We start from the raw sequence: 15088 nt of genomic DNA, 5'->3' as shown, positions 1-15088 counted from the left end.
GATTTGGATCTAACAACATCAAGATTATCTTGCTAACAATATCGCAATGCCATCATGCTTCAATTTACAGTAATACCTTTAGATCATCTCACCGCGCTAGGCTCATTCCGCTGCCTGCATCCGAATGACCTTATCGCAATTCAAGATACACATCGGATCAAACGCGTTTTTCATCTACAAATCGGGTTAGGCTCAAAGATAAACATTATGACGTCAATGGGACAACTTACCGATCGCATTGCGTCCACGGTCTCCTTCCCAAGCTCCTTCTCCAAGTAATCCCTCTTCACAAGTCCAACACCATGCTCCCCAGTTGCGGTTCCTTCCATTTCAATCGCCTTATCGACCATCCGATGGACGATACCTTCCGCAACATGTCGCTTATCTTCAGGAAATAAAAGTAATGTATGAAAGTTACCATCGCCTACATGTCCGACGATAGACCCAAGCAAGCCCGACTTCTCGATATCGGCTTTGGCAAAGTCGATGATATCTGGAAGACGACTCATGGGCACCGCGACATCCGTCGTCCAGACCTTATCCGTTGGCGATTTTTTCATGGCAATCATACTCCAGAGCGCGTTTTTCCTCGCTGACCATAACTCGTTGCGTTCATTCTCATCGGAGGCAAAGGTATACTCCGTACTCCGATTATGTTTCGTGATGCCACCGACCTGCTTGGCCAGATGCTGTACGATGAAATCGTCACTTCCAGTGAACTTGAAGAATAGAGTTGGTTCTTCCTTCCACTTAATCGTTGTTAAAGCAGAGTCGTTGATGCTCTTCATTTGGACGTCATCCAGGATTTCAACGGCTGCGACTTGGATGCCCGCAGAGAGTACGTCTCGTACTGCAGATGCTGCGTCGCGCAGAGATGGGAATGTGCACACAGCAACGGCTTCGCAGGGAGGTTTTACTGAGAGTTTGAGGGTCGCTTCCGTCACCAGACCCAATGTGCCCTCGCTTCCGATAAAGGTTCGAGTCAAGTCATAGCCTGCACTTGACTTTCTTGCTCGCTGACGGGTTTTAATGATGGTACCATCGGCAAGTACGACGGTAAGTGATAGAACCCAGTCTTTCATGGTCCCATATGCCGCAGCGTTGGTCCCAGAACAGCCTGTTCCTACCATTCCACCAATCATAGCGCCTGGGCCAGGGTCAGGAGGGAAGAACAGCCCGTGTGTTGCAAGCTCTTCGTTCAAGTCCATCCAGCCAATGCCGGGTTGAACGACACAGTCCAAGTCATGCTTATTTAGCTCCACGATGTTGCTCATTCGAGTGAAGTCGATGCATATGCCTTGTAGATGGGGGATATACTGTCCCTCGATTGAAGTGCCACCCGAGTAAGGCGTCACCGGTATCTTTCTCCGGAAACACACCTTCATCAACTCCGAGACCTGCTCGGTTGTTTCCGGATAGAGAATGACATGAGAGCAAATGGCGGTTTCCTCAGTCCATGCATAAGACTGATAGTCTGATCCAGAATGGGTAATAAGGTCGGCTTGGTCTGTGGACACATTCTCAGGACCCAATATCGCTGCAAACTCTTTGCATGCGGCTTGGATGTTGGCTGGCGAAGTATCATGATCAATCTTGCCAGTGTTTTCTAATGACTGTGTTGACGGCCGAGAGTGTATGGAGTTGAGTACACCTTTGCGAAGACCCTCTATAGATTTGGCATCTTCAACACTAAAGAAGTTGAATAAAGTGTTTCTGGACCAGTCGACAGTGCTAAATGAACCAGCAGCACCGATTGTGGCCAGTCCAAGTATGTAGAGACCTGTTGATGGTTAGCATTGAACATGCGATCTCTATCAAAATCACGAGCGTACCTGCTCTGCTACTTGAAGTATTATTGTTGGAGGCACTGCTTGGGGGCGTTTTATTTGAGAGTCGTCGATACTGTCGACCTAGCGTATTTGGTGTCGACAGACGAGTTGCCCGTGACCACCTGATTGTTTTGCATAAAGCGGACATGGTTAAAAAAGGAGATACCTGGACTGTATGCTGAAATACTTGAAAGTAATTAGAATTACGCGAGCAACATTTTTCTTCGTCTTTCTTTTATTTATCTACCTGGTGCCATTTCCAGTCTCCATGCTTCACGGGCAAGTACCATCGGCTATGGAGGCTACATCTAGAACGACCCTTCGGCTATGGACTTGGGATGATCGGCCTTGGCACCTCACTGTCAACACGCTAGCAACCGGACTTGCAAGCATTAAGCTGATCTACCCCGCGATATGGCGCGCTGCTGACTACACTATCAAGCGTGCCAAGGACAAACTTTCAGCTTCTCACAAACGATCAACTCATGAATGAGGAGCAGGAAACCGGCGATGAAGGTACTGAACGTGGGACGTCCGGCCTTATTTAGCCGACCATATCCGTTTCAGCTCGGCTCAGGATTAATATTTGCTATCCCCAAATCGGCGAGGAAGTACATTGCTTGATACTGCGTCGAGTCAGGTTGTGGGAAGTCCATAGCCTCTCCAGAATGAGTGCTCGAAAATACACCGTTGGCCATATACTCTGGCCAGAAGCTTGTATTATCCTCGGTGTCGAGCATGAACGTCGGGTCTTCAAGGCCCATACCTGATGTGGGAAACGATGCTGGATCCGCATGGATGGCCGGTAGAGAATGACCCATCTCTTCGGTTTCGTTTGAGCCTCCAGATGGATCCCCGGACTGATTGGCCGCTGGCTCTTGTTCATGGGCCCTCCCTTCCTGCTCAGAGCGACTTATGATGTCCATGAAGAAGTTTCTGATCCACTTTGCCAAATTATAGACGGGTTCAAATTGTTTCAAAGCGAGGAGGCCTCGACGGATCTTACCAAAGATCTGATCACCTTTGGGAGCTGCGGTACTCCCATCTACAGCAAGAGCCATCATAGCAGAGAACAAAGCCGATACACTAAAGGATAGTTAGACGTGAGAAGAAAAGATATCGAGGGACTTACTAGATCATGGGAAATTGCTCTGGCGTCCAGTAAAGCAACGAGTTTTCCACCAGGTCAAAGACCTTTGTAGCGGCGTCTAGCACGGGCTTTGTCTCTCGAGATCTATTGCACTGTCTCTGTAACCTCTGGTATATGTTGATCAAGTAGTAACTATTCTGTCAGTCAATATATCTTCATCTGTGGGGAGAAGAGCACTCACTGATAACATACTTGAAGTGTCAAGCTAAGGTGGTGATTACCGTAGGAAAAGCTCAATGCTGGACAGCCATCATACCAGGACTGGAGGGTTGCTTGAATATCCCGCATCGCCGACTGACAAACTAATAGGTCTTTGCTGAGGCGAAGTCGTGAGGGTGAGCAATGCGAGAAATACAGTCGGGCCACTGTACCGTCAGTTCTATTTCCTCGTCGGAGTAGGGCCACCTACCTGCTTTGTTCAATTTCACCTGCGCAACAATGTATTGAGCCGTCTCGATTGGCTCGTCTGCAAGGTCCTCTACAACAAGTTCCTCAACGTCGTAATCCATGTCATTGATGACCATCGGAGTACCAGTCGATATGGCGATTTGACGATCGCGTACATACAGACACCACCAGATCCGCTTCCATCGCGACCTCCGCTCGGAGGGCATCTGGCTATTAGCCGTGCTTCGATGATAACCCGTGCACTGAGCAGAACGAATAGCAGCAGCGATCCACCAGTGGCAATCCCGGTATGCTGTAGGATTGCCAAACCAGTAATGCAAAAGGTAGGATGATAGTATCATGTCGACTCGGCTCGAGTCTCTGTCCATGTCGAAAGAAGCACTTGCATCGGTGAAAAGCTTATGATTGGCATCTAAACGAGTGCTGTGCCCCATGTGATGCAGAACCTCCAGATCACAGTGAAGCGATGCAACAAAGAGAACGCTCCTCAGTAGAGTTACCGATACCGTTCCGTCATGTAGCGAGGTGAAAAATGCCTTTCTGTCAAGTATCGGACAGAAGGTATGGAACCGATCGAAGTAAGCCTTCATCAGAGCGTCCACGAGTTCTGGTCGTGGAGGATCAGACATCCCAGGCTTTTCCAGAGGTTGGGATTGGTTGCTCGAAGAGTCCTTGGTCCTTGTTGTGCAAGTAACGTCTTGGACTGTCTCGCTGCAGTCGCCAATTGGACGATGAACACTGCTGTGACCAGGAGTATAGCCTCTCATAACATACGACGCATACCAGCTTTCGCCAACGACACTGGGCTGCGCAAGTGATTGCGAAGGGCTTGAAGACGATGCTGCACCCCATGTAACATCGAAACTCTCCTCGGGTCCTCTGGATGTAGAGGCCGTACTCCTGTCCGAGTCAATGATCATTCTTTCGGCCGAGCCTCTGAGTGAATTGGGTTCTAAGGTGTAACGTCCATCGGGACCCCTACCAGAACATGATTAAAAAGTAGCAATGTCGGGTGATTGTAGCTTACCTCCTACGCTTAGACTGGAGCAGAGCGCACTGTTCGTGATTGTTACTCTTCTTGCACGCAGAGCAGGGAACACCAACAATGGATCCATCACACTTTGTCCTGCGTCTATTGCACCGCTCACAGGCAGTCCCTCTTTTTCGCCCAGAGTTAGGTACACGCTTCGAAGCTGACTGCATGCCCGTGCGTGACTGATCCATTGGTCAATGCTGTCTTGTGTGACAATGGGTGATGCACGATGCATTCGACGACATAATCTGGGGTTTGCCGAAGCACCATGGCTGCTATTACTGCAATGAGAATAGCCCTGAATTACCCCGCATCGCTTCATTCCCAGGACGATATTCCTTAGCAATGGCATTGGAATAGCGTGTCGAACTAAGCTTCCTATTTGCCGGTTTCAGTGGAGATGTCTGCATTCCATCGGCTATGGACCATACCCGGTGGCACGTTCCGATATCGCGTTCCATCACAAGCCTCTACCCCGGATTTTCAACTCATCTGAGACCATTCCATCAGTCCGGACAGCTTATCTATAAGACTACCCCGGATTTCATGGTGGATCAATCGTCTCCATCCATCTTCTACATCTTCCATCATGGCTCACGACTACGACATCGACATGCTCAAGGAAGACGATCAGCAGATCGAAAGAGCAGACTCCAATGACCAAACCGAAGTTACCCACGATGCCAAATTCGAGAAGCGAGTCCTTCGCAAAATCGATACTCGACTCTTACCAATTCTAGGTTGTCTCTATACAATTGCCCTCGTGGACAGATCCAATGTCGCTGTCGCTCGCATCTCGGGCATGGACGAAGACCTTGACCTTACCCAAGGAAACAGAGTCTCTGTCGCTCTGATGGTCTTCTTCATCGGATACATCCTCTTTGAAATTCCCAGTAATGCTTTTATCCATAAGCTTGGTGCTGCGAATTGGCTTGCGTTTCTGGCTGTTGCTTGGGGACTGGTTTCTCTCGGTATTGGCTTTTTGAACAATTGGATTGGCCTTGCTGTTCTTAGAGCTTTTCTTGGTGTATTCGAAGCTGGTTTCTTCCCTGGTGAGTAACCTGTCTATACTGGGTATGGCTATCCTACTGACTGACTGTACAGGCTGTGTTTACCTTGTCTCCTCTTGGTACAAGCGATACGAGGTCCAGAAGCGTATGGCCGGGTTCTTCCTGACAGCCTCCGCGCTGTCAGCATTCGCAAACATCCTTGCATATGGTCTGATCCAGATATCCAAGACTCATAACTACAAAGGGTCAGTACACTCAACTCTAATCTTACCGCAATGGTTGCTAACTCTTCCAGATGGCGCTGGATCTTTATCATCGAAGGCACCATCACCGTCATCGCTGGAATTGGCTCTTGGTTCATCATTGTCGACTTCCCCGACTCGAACAAAAACACCTTCCTCACCGTTGAAGAACGCGCATTCGTCAAGGCCCGACTGGCTGAGGACCGTGGCCCCGAAGAACACGAGAAGGTCACATGGAAGATCCTGGCCCATACAGCAGCTGATTGGAAGCCCTGGGCTTACTCTCTTATGTACATGGCCGGTGCTGTAGGAGTCTATGCCTTCCTATTCTTCCTCCCCATCATTCTTCGCGGCGGTCTTGGATACTCTCTCGAGATGTCTTTCATCCTCAGCACTCCTCCAGCCCTCTTCTCTGTCGTGGAAGCTATGACGATTTCATGGCTCGCCGACAAGTTACAAATGCGAGGACCGTTTGTCATCTTCCAGGGTCTTGTCGGTATCATCGGACTGTGCATGACTGCGTTCTTGAACTCGCCAACTCCCAGATATGTTGGCACTTTTCTAGGTGTCGCTGGTGCCAACGGCCTCGTTGTGACTACATTGGCCTGGCAGGCTAACAATATCGTTGGTGATGCACGACGCGCGGTATCTACTGGTATTCTTATCAGTATGAGTGGTGTTGGTGGTATCTACTCCAGCATGGTCTTTCGTAAGTTCTCAACGTTGACTTCCATGATAACGCTAACTTTCCCAGGTCAACAAGATGCACCAAACTATCTCCCTGGCATTCTCGCTGTGATGGCCATCAATGTTCTAGCTGTTATTGTTGCTGCCATTACTATGCTTATTCTCCGTTATAATAATAGGCAAGCCGAGAAGGGCGTGTATCTGTGCGAGAACAGAGAGGGATTTAGGTACACACTATAAGGCTTGAGCTCGGTCGAGGTTGTCTGCACCTACAGTCCCTCAGCACCTATGTATTAAATAGTCATTAATGGACATTCGCAAGTTCTTTTCAGTACTTTAATAGACGACAATTGAAGTGGTGACGCAATGAGGACCCCGTTCATCTGTACCCACATGAGTGAGACCTAAGCTATGGCAAACTTTGACATGTCGCAGGTGACAATCTTGCAAATGCCCCATCTCATACATGTCGTGGTATCCTTCTTCATGGAGCGCTTAGCATGACTGACACTGTCGGGATTGACGATCCGCTTAGCGGCCTCGATAACGTTTCCCTTGGTGCGAGATCCTCTGTAGTTGCCCTTGATGTCGACTATCAGCTTTCGTCGGGACATTCCCGCGCCAAAGCCGTTGTCAAGCCAATCAATTGTGCGGACATAGGAAATGCTCTGGTCGCAGAAGCCGTTGCTACAGAGCATATTGAGAGATTCCTCGATTGGCTTGCGGATGGAGGCAGTACAGCCGTAGTCAGTCAGCTTCCTGCCGATGTTGACTCTAGTGCGAGCGGCCCGCTCCTCGAGCGGTCCTCTCTTGGCTTCGGGCAATGGTTGAGTCTCAATGTCTGGTTCTTCAAGACTGGAAGTGTCCTCGAGGGGGGCGATACCCATGCGCCTCATGTACTCATCAACAGGAATCCAGCCTTCTCCAGGTTCGGCAGTGTCCCAGTCCTCGACAGTGATATTGGCTGGGACAATCCATCCTTTGTCGCCACCCGAGTCCTCGCGCTCAGTCATCTCGAAGGCCTCGCGACGGTCGAGGCTATGAGATGGAAAGGTCCAAGCCGCGACACTGGGAAGGAGTGGAAGAAAGAGAGACGCGGTAGAGAAGTGCATGTTGGGCAAGGTTGATCAGTTAAGGTTGCGTAGATTGCTGGTCGCTGTGTAGGAGGCTATGGTGAAGCAGAGATTGGTGAGTGCGATATCCTCTGCTTAAAAGAGATGTGTTCCCTTTTTATACTTTTTACTTGTCTCTGATTGAACCTCGGAGAAAACAAAACTGACGATAAGGTCGTATTCCAGTGGGACTTCCGTAACTCCGCAATGTTCGTCAATACTACCTCTCAGTTGATATTTCTTGTCTACGGTCTAGAATCTCACGATACCTAAGGGTTCTGGAGTTCAGCCGTCCCGCCAAGATCAATAGTCAGTAGAAATGCCTCACGTAAGCTGAATAAAAATCCAAGTAGGAAGGTAAGGCCCTTGTTTATCTCCACAAAATGCATCGTGTGATATCCAGAAAGATTAAGATAATGATTATCCAGTTGCATCCGCGCGAACCTGAGTTTGAAGTATTTCCCACGCTGGATGGTGGTCTTGGCTCTTATACGTGAATGGTCAGACATTTATCGCACAGAAGTGAGAAGTGGGTTGTTCAATAGACGAGCCAACGGGATATCAGCAAATGCGAAAACACTGTCAGCATCTTATTGCCAAGCAGCTTTCAGCTGATGCTTTCGATAAGCTAACCACTTCGTCTCATAGGATTGGCCGCTCGTGGATGATGATTACTAAGACGGAAGAGGGGGCTGTAAGTCTAGACTCTTAGAACCGAACTCACTCCATCCATTGCTTTGCTAATCTAACTCAATAGTGCCATCTAGATACCATCAACGATACACAACCCCCCATTCTGGCTTTTCGACTGGGTATTGAGAAAATCCACAATGATTCGTAAGCTCTTTACCCGAGTCTTCTCTCTGTTGCTGCATAACACCCCATTGAAGACGAGATATGGACGCGTCCGGCTGCGGCGCGTTATCTGGGTGGTGGCAGGCAGCTGTAATCGCCAAACTGCAACTTGCAGCGACGGGCATGGTAGTTGGCAGGCGTCGGAAGGCTGTAATTATAACGGCAGCAGCCATGAATATAGCAATAATGACGACGAAGATGATGGCGATAGGGGAGTATCCGCTAGTTATCCAGTACCATTCCCCTGATTGTTCAATAGCGACCAGGAAGATGCTCTGCGAAAGCATCCAATGCATCAAGATTGAAGCTAACAGCAGGGGGACGCTATAACGGTAGGGAAGTTGGAGGAAGTATCGCGATCGTTGCTTGCCTCTCGGGTTAGATGATACGCGCAGAGACCTTCTTTTGTTGCCATAGCTACTCCATTCCTCGGCAGCGGCCATGCAGGTAAAAATGCTATTATACTGAAAATAGAGGAACGAGAAGATCAGTTGAGGGAGGTTAGACTGGAAAACATTGCGGATAAGTTTGCTATCGTCCTTAGAATCCCCCCAAGACTTTCCTGATATCATCGTTAGCTCGTTCGCACTGCCAAATCCAAGGTCCCAAAGACTTCTGGCATCTTGAGGGCCTGTGAGCTTCTGGATACCCCATGCAAGGAGATAGCAAGCGGCGGAGAATGCCATAGTGTACCTAAGAAACGTTAGTACAGGCTAGTTCATAGTGTCAGATGAGTTTACGTAAGAATACTCAAGGTCCACCTCGTCTTCGTTACTGCGATACCTCGGAACCTGGGTTTTGAATCGATGGTGCAGGGTTGAGAGAGATGGCCCGCCCGAACCAGACGCGAAGATGCCAGGCAAGCCCCAGTGGTCGTTTCATCTGGGGATATCAAGAATGATTGAACAGCATCCCCAAGAACGAAGAGTGGCTCTTTTGGTGGCCATAGCGCTATGAAGACCAGCGTAACTCCCTTGACGAAATTGACTGCAAGTATGACTACGGCGATCCGAACGTCAAAATTCAGTCGACACATTTGCTCCGCTGGCTGACTGAGGCAATATTTCACACGCTTTCCCCACGGCCTCCAATCATCTGACTGGCTCCTGACTTGAGGTAAGTCGCTCCGACAGAGATGGCATGAGGGATTGACCCAACCGCAGATCCAGTCGTAATCTGTTTGAATACTGTTATCACAGTGAACAGTATCCTTCCCAGTGGACACAGCTCCATCCGGTTCGACAACGAGTATTACGTCGACTCTCCTGGTTTGAAAGGGGACGGCATAGTCATTGATACATTGCAACGTTGTCAGGTTGTCAAGTTTCCCGTGGTCGCCGGCCATCAGCTGTTTGACTCTTCGCTTGTCGTCTGGGGAATCCTCATAGAAATATGGAGCATCTGTCCAAAGTAATTGGAAGTCTTCGTTGACTGTGAAATGATGATACTCCCATATTGTCAAAGAGGAATAGACTACTGAGTTGAACCTAGGCTGTTAAGCCGAGGCAGGTATAGGCATCTGGGAGTCTTACAAAAGATGCAGAGGAATAGAAGATAGGACTAGCAATAGCCAAAGAGCAGCTCTCTTTCGAGACACCATTCTCAAGTTTCGAAAGCTAGGGATTCCGATATCCATCCAATTTCGGCGTATATGTGCTCGATCTACATCTGCTCTTGTTGGTGCAGAAAGGCACTGCATGCCATAGTTGCTTGACGCAAGGAGGATTGAACTGAAGATGTTGATGACAAGGTGAATAACGACGTTGATGGTACGCGAATCCGAGCAAGATCCTTCGTAGATAATTCTCCGGATTGACCTGTCACCGCTTTCGCTGCCGACGAAGCTGACACTTGACCATATGGTAATACTGAGATTGACGATGAGGACGACGATGCATGCGCATGCCCCACCAATGAGACTGAATTGCCATTTAGCTCTCTTAGGAGGCGCTGAGGTATCGGTAGCTTCTTTTGCTTCCTCATTGTTGTCCGAATCGGCGGCCAAAAGTGCCTGCTCTGTGGTGTCCTTCGATACTGACATCGTAATTTGGGTCGCGATAGTTCGAATGCAAGTTTTCTATCGCCCTTCCAGCCTCGTTGGAAGAGAGTCCCCTTTTGAAGGAGTTTCATTGCCACAGTGAACCCTGCTTGCTTATCTGCCAAGAGCATCGGCTACTTCCGCTTCGGAACACCTTAGACCTTAATCTGGAAGAAGCGCGCTGCAGAGCCAATAAGAGACTGTAAACCTCAACGCATTGAAACGCTACAGTATGCAGCTTATGCTTGGCGACCCTGCTGCGCCGCCCGAAAAGCAAGGCGAAGTCAATGGCGCTTATTTTAGCCTATACCTGAAACTATTCTTTTGAATTGTTATTTTGAGGCTAACTTCGAATAAAAGTTATGTTTCGGTGGAGGTAAAGGGAAAGACTGGTTATTCCTTGTGTTCGTGTATGTAACATTAATCGATTCACACTTTTGGATTGGATCTCCCACGCTCGTCCACTTCCGCTCGCACATAAACAACATCCACCAGATGGATCAGTGTTCCATCGGTAGCTTTCACTGACGCAACAAAGGGATGACAAAGTGAAACATGAGACGGTGGATGAGTATGTAAGGCTTGATACCTGGAATGTAGCTTGTATAGAACATTAGAAAACACCAAATCAGGAATTAGATCGGTAAATGAACTCTAGCTATCCCTGTGTGGTTACTGCGCGCTAAGAATGTTAGGTACAACACATCGACTCAGTTAGGGTTAGGATTGAACCAGTTGTAACACGATCAGAAGACTGGCTAGGGATTCTAGGTTGTTCTTACACGTCACGTTTCAAGGCATATCACAAAGAGACATTTAATCGGACTCAATTCCTCAGTCTTACCTACCCAACGGAAAGCCTTACTGTCATTCAAATGTACAAATGAAAATAACTTCGCAACTTTCCCTGTCGTGCCACCCCTATACAGATCGCGCGATTACTTGGCCAACATCATTACCGGGAGATGTCCCGAAGACAAACAGTCCTGAGGTCAACGTACAGAATTCAGACCTCCAACCAACGCCCTGGCAAGCATCGTTCAGTGCGCAACGCCTTAGGCACTCGCCAAAACTTGCAGTCGGGAACTCATCCAGGTAATAGTAGCCGAAGGATCGATCGCACAGCAAGTCAAATGTGACACCGCTGTAAGTGTACGTCCCGGTAAGTCCAGGATCGCCGCAGCCAGGTTCTGGTTCAGATGCAGCCGCTGTGGTTGTCGTTGGTTCAGCTGTAGTAGTGATCTCTGCTGTTGTTGTGTCAGCCTCGGTGATGGTCGGGTTCTCAGTCAGAGTGGTTGTGTCAGCATTGGTTGTGGTAGCTTCCATAGTATCTGCAGTGGTGGTATCGATGTCGCTGGTGACTTCTGTACTGGATGCGTCACCTTCAGTGGCGGTAGTAGTATCTGTGGTCGCTGTGTCGCCATTGGTTGTGGTAGTGTCCATAGTATCTGCAATTGTGGTATCAACGTCACTGTCGACTTTTGTGCTGGATGTATCAACTCCAGTAGTTTCTGCTGTTTCAGAAATGACAGTTGTTTCTGCAAGCGAAGTCATCATGGTAGTTTCTGTGTCAGACATCTCGATCTCTTTCGTAGCTTGAGATTCCACGCCGGAGGTTGTGGAGGGTTCTGACCCATCGTTGGAGGTCGCGGTGGATTCCAATAGGTCAGATGTCTCTGTTGCAGGTTCTGAAGTCGAAGCGGCCGGGGGCACAGAGGCTGGATCGTCTGACGCCTGAGTGGATGACTCTGTGACATCCAACGAAGGCGCGGTAGATGCCTCAAATACAGATGTCTCAGACTCTGAGATAACCGACTCAGATGAAACGAGACCAGTAGACTCCGGGAGCTCTCCAGACTCTGATTGAGTGAAGAGGGTCTCCTCTGCCGTCGCAGTGACAGTCCCAGGTACACTTGACGTCAACTCATCAAGACCGACCAGTCTGCCGTCCTGACATTGCTCAACTAACATCACAATTAGTATCTGACTTCAGATAACAACGATAGAAAGCCACTATACATACCGTTGTAGATTCCTAGACTGACAGGCGTGCACCCCGATGGTCCAGTGCTAAAGGTGATATAAACCTGACCATCCGCATCTTGACAGAAACCTGCTTCACCGTTTGGCAGCTCCGAGTTCCTGAATGCAAGTCTACCACCAGAGTCGGTAAATCCCGATGTGACACTACCACTCGGAGGACGTCCTTGCGGAGATAGCTCTTTGAAGTCCTCACCAGCGTAATGGATAGGTAGGCCTCCAGCAAAGAGCTGACCTTCCTCTTCAGCGAGATTGAAAGTAGCTGCGAATGTGCACACGTCAGGATTGTTGTCTCCAACAAACTCGTTGTTTGCACGTTTATAGAAGGATCGTTTCTCATTGACGCCGGTCTGAACAAGGAAGATGACGTTCCGTCCCGCAGGTTCGATGATATCAGTGGAGGTTGAAGTGGGCTCCGCATCAGTCGTGAGGGTGACCGCCGTAGAGAGACCATCGGTAATTGTAAAAATTGCAGAACTCTCCTGTACGGCGGTTGGGTCGGCGTCCAAGTCGGAGGATTCGGACTCAACGGGAGGCGTATCAGTGGTACTAATCACGTCCGATGTAAAGAGCGCGCTATCTGGACCAATGTCCGTACCTGTCAGAGTGTGAGTATTTAACAACGGGCGGTTTCAGGGTTTCATACTCAGAGCGGATCTTGTTATGGATACCGAAGTGTTTCGTGCAAAGGTAGGACGAAGAGATGGTGCAAAGGGGAGTCGACCAGAATTTTGTGCAGATGGTAGCTCAATGCCCGGTCTATCAGTTGGCGAGAGGTTACCTTGGTTGGTGACTGCAGCAAGGTAGGTAGACAGGTATGTGATGCACCATGTATCTGCCGGTGCCTCCATCGCGGCGAAGGCATTGGCGGACACAACCTCCGCTGCGTTCAGGACAGTGGCGATGAAAATAAAAGACTTCATCGTGCTGCACGAATGGTACCAAAGCAAAGTGATACTGGTATCCTGTTGAAGCCGACATGATCATCCACGGCAACTGTCAACTCTTTTAAGCGCAAAGGAACGGGACCACCACCTCTCCCTGAGACGAAACGAAGCTTGCTGTAATTTTATTTCGTGATGTTTCTGTTGGTGGCGGAGTGTCTGTTCTCTCTGCAGGGAGAGAGGTATTCCAGCTCGCCACATTTGACCGCCAGAGACAGAGCCGGGAATTATGGTCCGTTATTTCCCTGCAGGGGGAGATCTTCCAGCTCGCCACATCTGAGACTTGCTTTTTTCGTTATTACTCTCACTTGGGACGACTAACAACGAAGTGAGACAAGCTGCACAGTTAGGTCTAGAACATTAGAACATCAATCTCGAGGTCGAGACCTCACCAAAAGCAAGTGCGTTGTCAACAGCTACAACTGCAAACTTACCGCCTTTGTAGTCAGCCACGGCTGTCACAAGCCAAGCTGATGAACGAAGGGCATTAGTGCTCTGTGACTTCACCATCTGTATTATTCGCGTTTCCAGGAGCGCTATGGCGGCATAGATCTTTATGAAGCCAGATACATAAACATATTCCATCTTCATTATGGGGAGGCCAATGTTTACTAATGGATCACAGACTCGCAAAAGGAGACCGAAATTCATCTGAAGCATTTTGTGATCGGGTGTCTCAGGTCATCGTTGCTAGTCCAGAGATGTAAGGACATGTTATACACGATGTTTCAGATTGCATTTCCATCTCAACGTGTGGAAATTTGTTTCTTTTTTAGGATACATCTCCGCAGCCTAAGACGCAGTGGGATAGATACATGCTGCCTCCTGAAGTCAAGACTTTTTACTCAGACATAAATGACGTGTTCTCATGAGATAACGAAGGCTGTGTTTGAAGTTAGCTTGATCAAGATGGCAAGCACGTGAAGGCCAATCGGGTTTATAATACTTAGCAATATGATTCAATGTGATATGATCATCACACAACTCAGCCACATTGTATAGCTCAGAGAAGGACTAATGAAGACGACAAGGAAAGTTGGTAAGCATATTAAAGTATGAAAATGTCTCAGTTTCTGTACGGATGCCAGAATTGGGAAAGAAAATCCGAAAGTGAAATGATCAAACGCTTACTCAGTGCTTACTGTTTCTATTAAAGTTCTTGGAATCTCTGGTTTGTGAGCTATGCGGCGCTTTTGGTCTACAGCTCAAGCGAGGCAGAAAACCTTACTTTGTGTTCTAAGTTTCTAGCAGTATTGGACCGCCTTGCGAGCGCAATATGATCCCAACTGGAGTATCTGAACTTCGTAATAAATGGACAACAGTCGCGACAAGCCAGAAAATTTAGAAGATACTGTCATACTACCTGGACCTTCGCTACCTATTTCGTATCTTCTATCTCGTGAAATTCAGTCTTGTTAGTCTTGTCACTCATCTCGCAAACTGAAGCTGCTTGAGGATCACCTCAAACACGCTTAAGCATTACTGCAAGGCTGCCTTGATTGAACCTCCTTCTGAATGAAACTTATCTCATGAAGTTTCGCGTCTTCCGGTAGCTACTTGTCTGTCGGGTTTCATAAGTGGCCAAACCTTTGAAGACCAGGAAGCCAAACGTTGATTTGTCTATCTTCTTTCTCTGTTGAAACATCGTCTCGCTGTAGCAATATCGTTACCATGTTTGCAACTTACTGTAGGTGTGTCTATCTGGCGGCTGTGACGGCATTTACCTGTGTCTTTGTTGAA

At 48.5% G+C, this 15088-nt stretch overlaps 5 protein-coding genes across 5 annotated transcripts; 1 reads left to right on the top strand and 4 right to left on the bottom strand.

The window, feature by feature from the left end:
* Positions 1 to 102: 102 nt before the first annotated feature.
* On the bottom strand, positions 103 to 4307 carry FIESC28_05310 (uncharacterized protein; the record flags this gene model as incomplete). The annotated part of the gene is made up of 7 exons (XM_031159457.1): positions 103 to 174; positions 231 to 1780; positions 1833 to 1843; positions 2445 to 2915; positions 2962 to 3111; positions 3161 to 3170; positions 3389 to 4307. The coding sequence occupies 7 exons, from the start codon at positions 4305 to 4307 to the stop codon at positions 103 to 105; spliced, it is 3183 nt and encodes a 1060-aa protein (XP_031016528.1).
* Positions 4308 to 5009: 702 nt separating this feature from the next.
* On the top strand, positions 5010 to 6599 carry FIESC28_05309 (uncharacterized protein; the record flags this gene model as incomplete). The annotated part of the gene is made up of 4 exons (XM_031159456.1): positions 5010 to 5472; positions 5525 to 5675; positions 5726 to 6381; positions 6427 to 6599. 4 exons carry the CDS (start codon positions 5010 to 5012, stop codon positions 6597 to 6599), a joined length of 1443 nt encoding a protein of 480 aa, XP_031016527.1.
* A 164-nt stretch (positions 6600 to 6763) lies between these two features.
* On the bottom strand, positions 6764 to 7471 carry FIESC28_05308 (uncharacterized protein; the record flags this gene model as incomplete). Its single annotated transcript, XM_031159455.1, has 1 exon — positions 6764 to 7471. The coding sequence occupies one exon, from the start codon at positions 7469 to 7471 to the stop codon at positions 6764 to 6766; it is 708 nt and encodes a 235-aa protein (XP_031016526.1).
* A 773-nt stretch (positions 7472 to 8244) lies between these two features.
* FIESC28_05307 (uncharacterized protein) lies at positions 8245 to 10367 on the bottom strand (the record flags this gene model as incomplete). The annotated part of the gene is made up of 3 exons (XM_031159454.1): positions 8245 to 9019; positions 9067 to 9813; positions 9859 to 10367. 3 exons carry the CDS (start codon positions 10365 to 10367, stop codon positions 8245 to 8247), a joined length of 2031 nt encoding a protein of 676 aa, XP_031016525.1.
* Positions 10368 to 11285: 918 nt separating this feature from the next.
* On the bottom strand, positions 11286 to 13327 carry FIESC28_05306 (uncharacterized protein; the record flags this gene model as incomplete). The annotated part of the gene is made up of 3 exons (XM_031159453.1): positions 11286 to 12328; positions 12388 to 13002; positions 13051 to 13327. The coding sequence occupies 3 exons, from the start codon at positions 13325 to 13327 to the stop codon at positions 11286 to 11288; spliced, it is 1935 nt and encodes a 644-aa protein (XP_031016524.1).
* Between the last annotated feature and the right edge of the window lie 1761 nt (positions 13328 to 15088).

Source organism: Fusarium coffeatum (genome assembly GCF_003316985.1).
Source record: "Fusarium coffeatum strain FIESC_28 chromosome Unknown BRIP53273_contig_113, whole genome shotgun sequence".
Taxonomy (NCBI): Eukaryota; Fungi; Ascomycota; class Sordariomycetes; order Hypocreales; family Nectriaceae; genus Fusarium; species Fusarium coffeatum.
The sequence above is the reverse complement of the archived record's forward strand: the minus strand, read 5'-3'. Positions and strand labels throughout refer to the sequence as shown.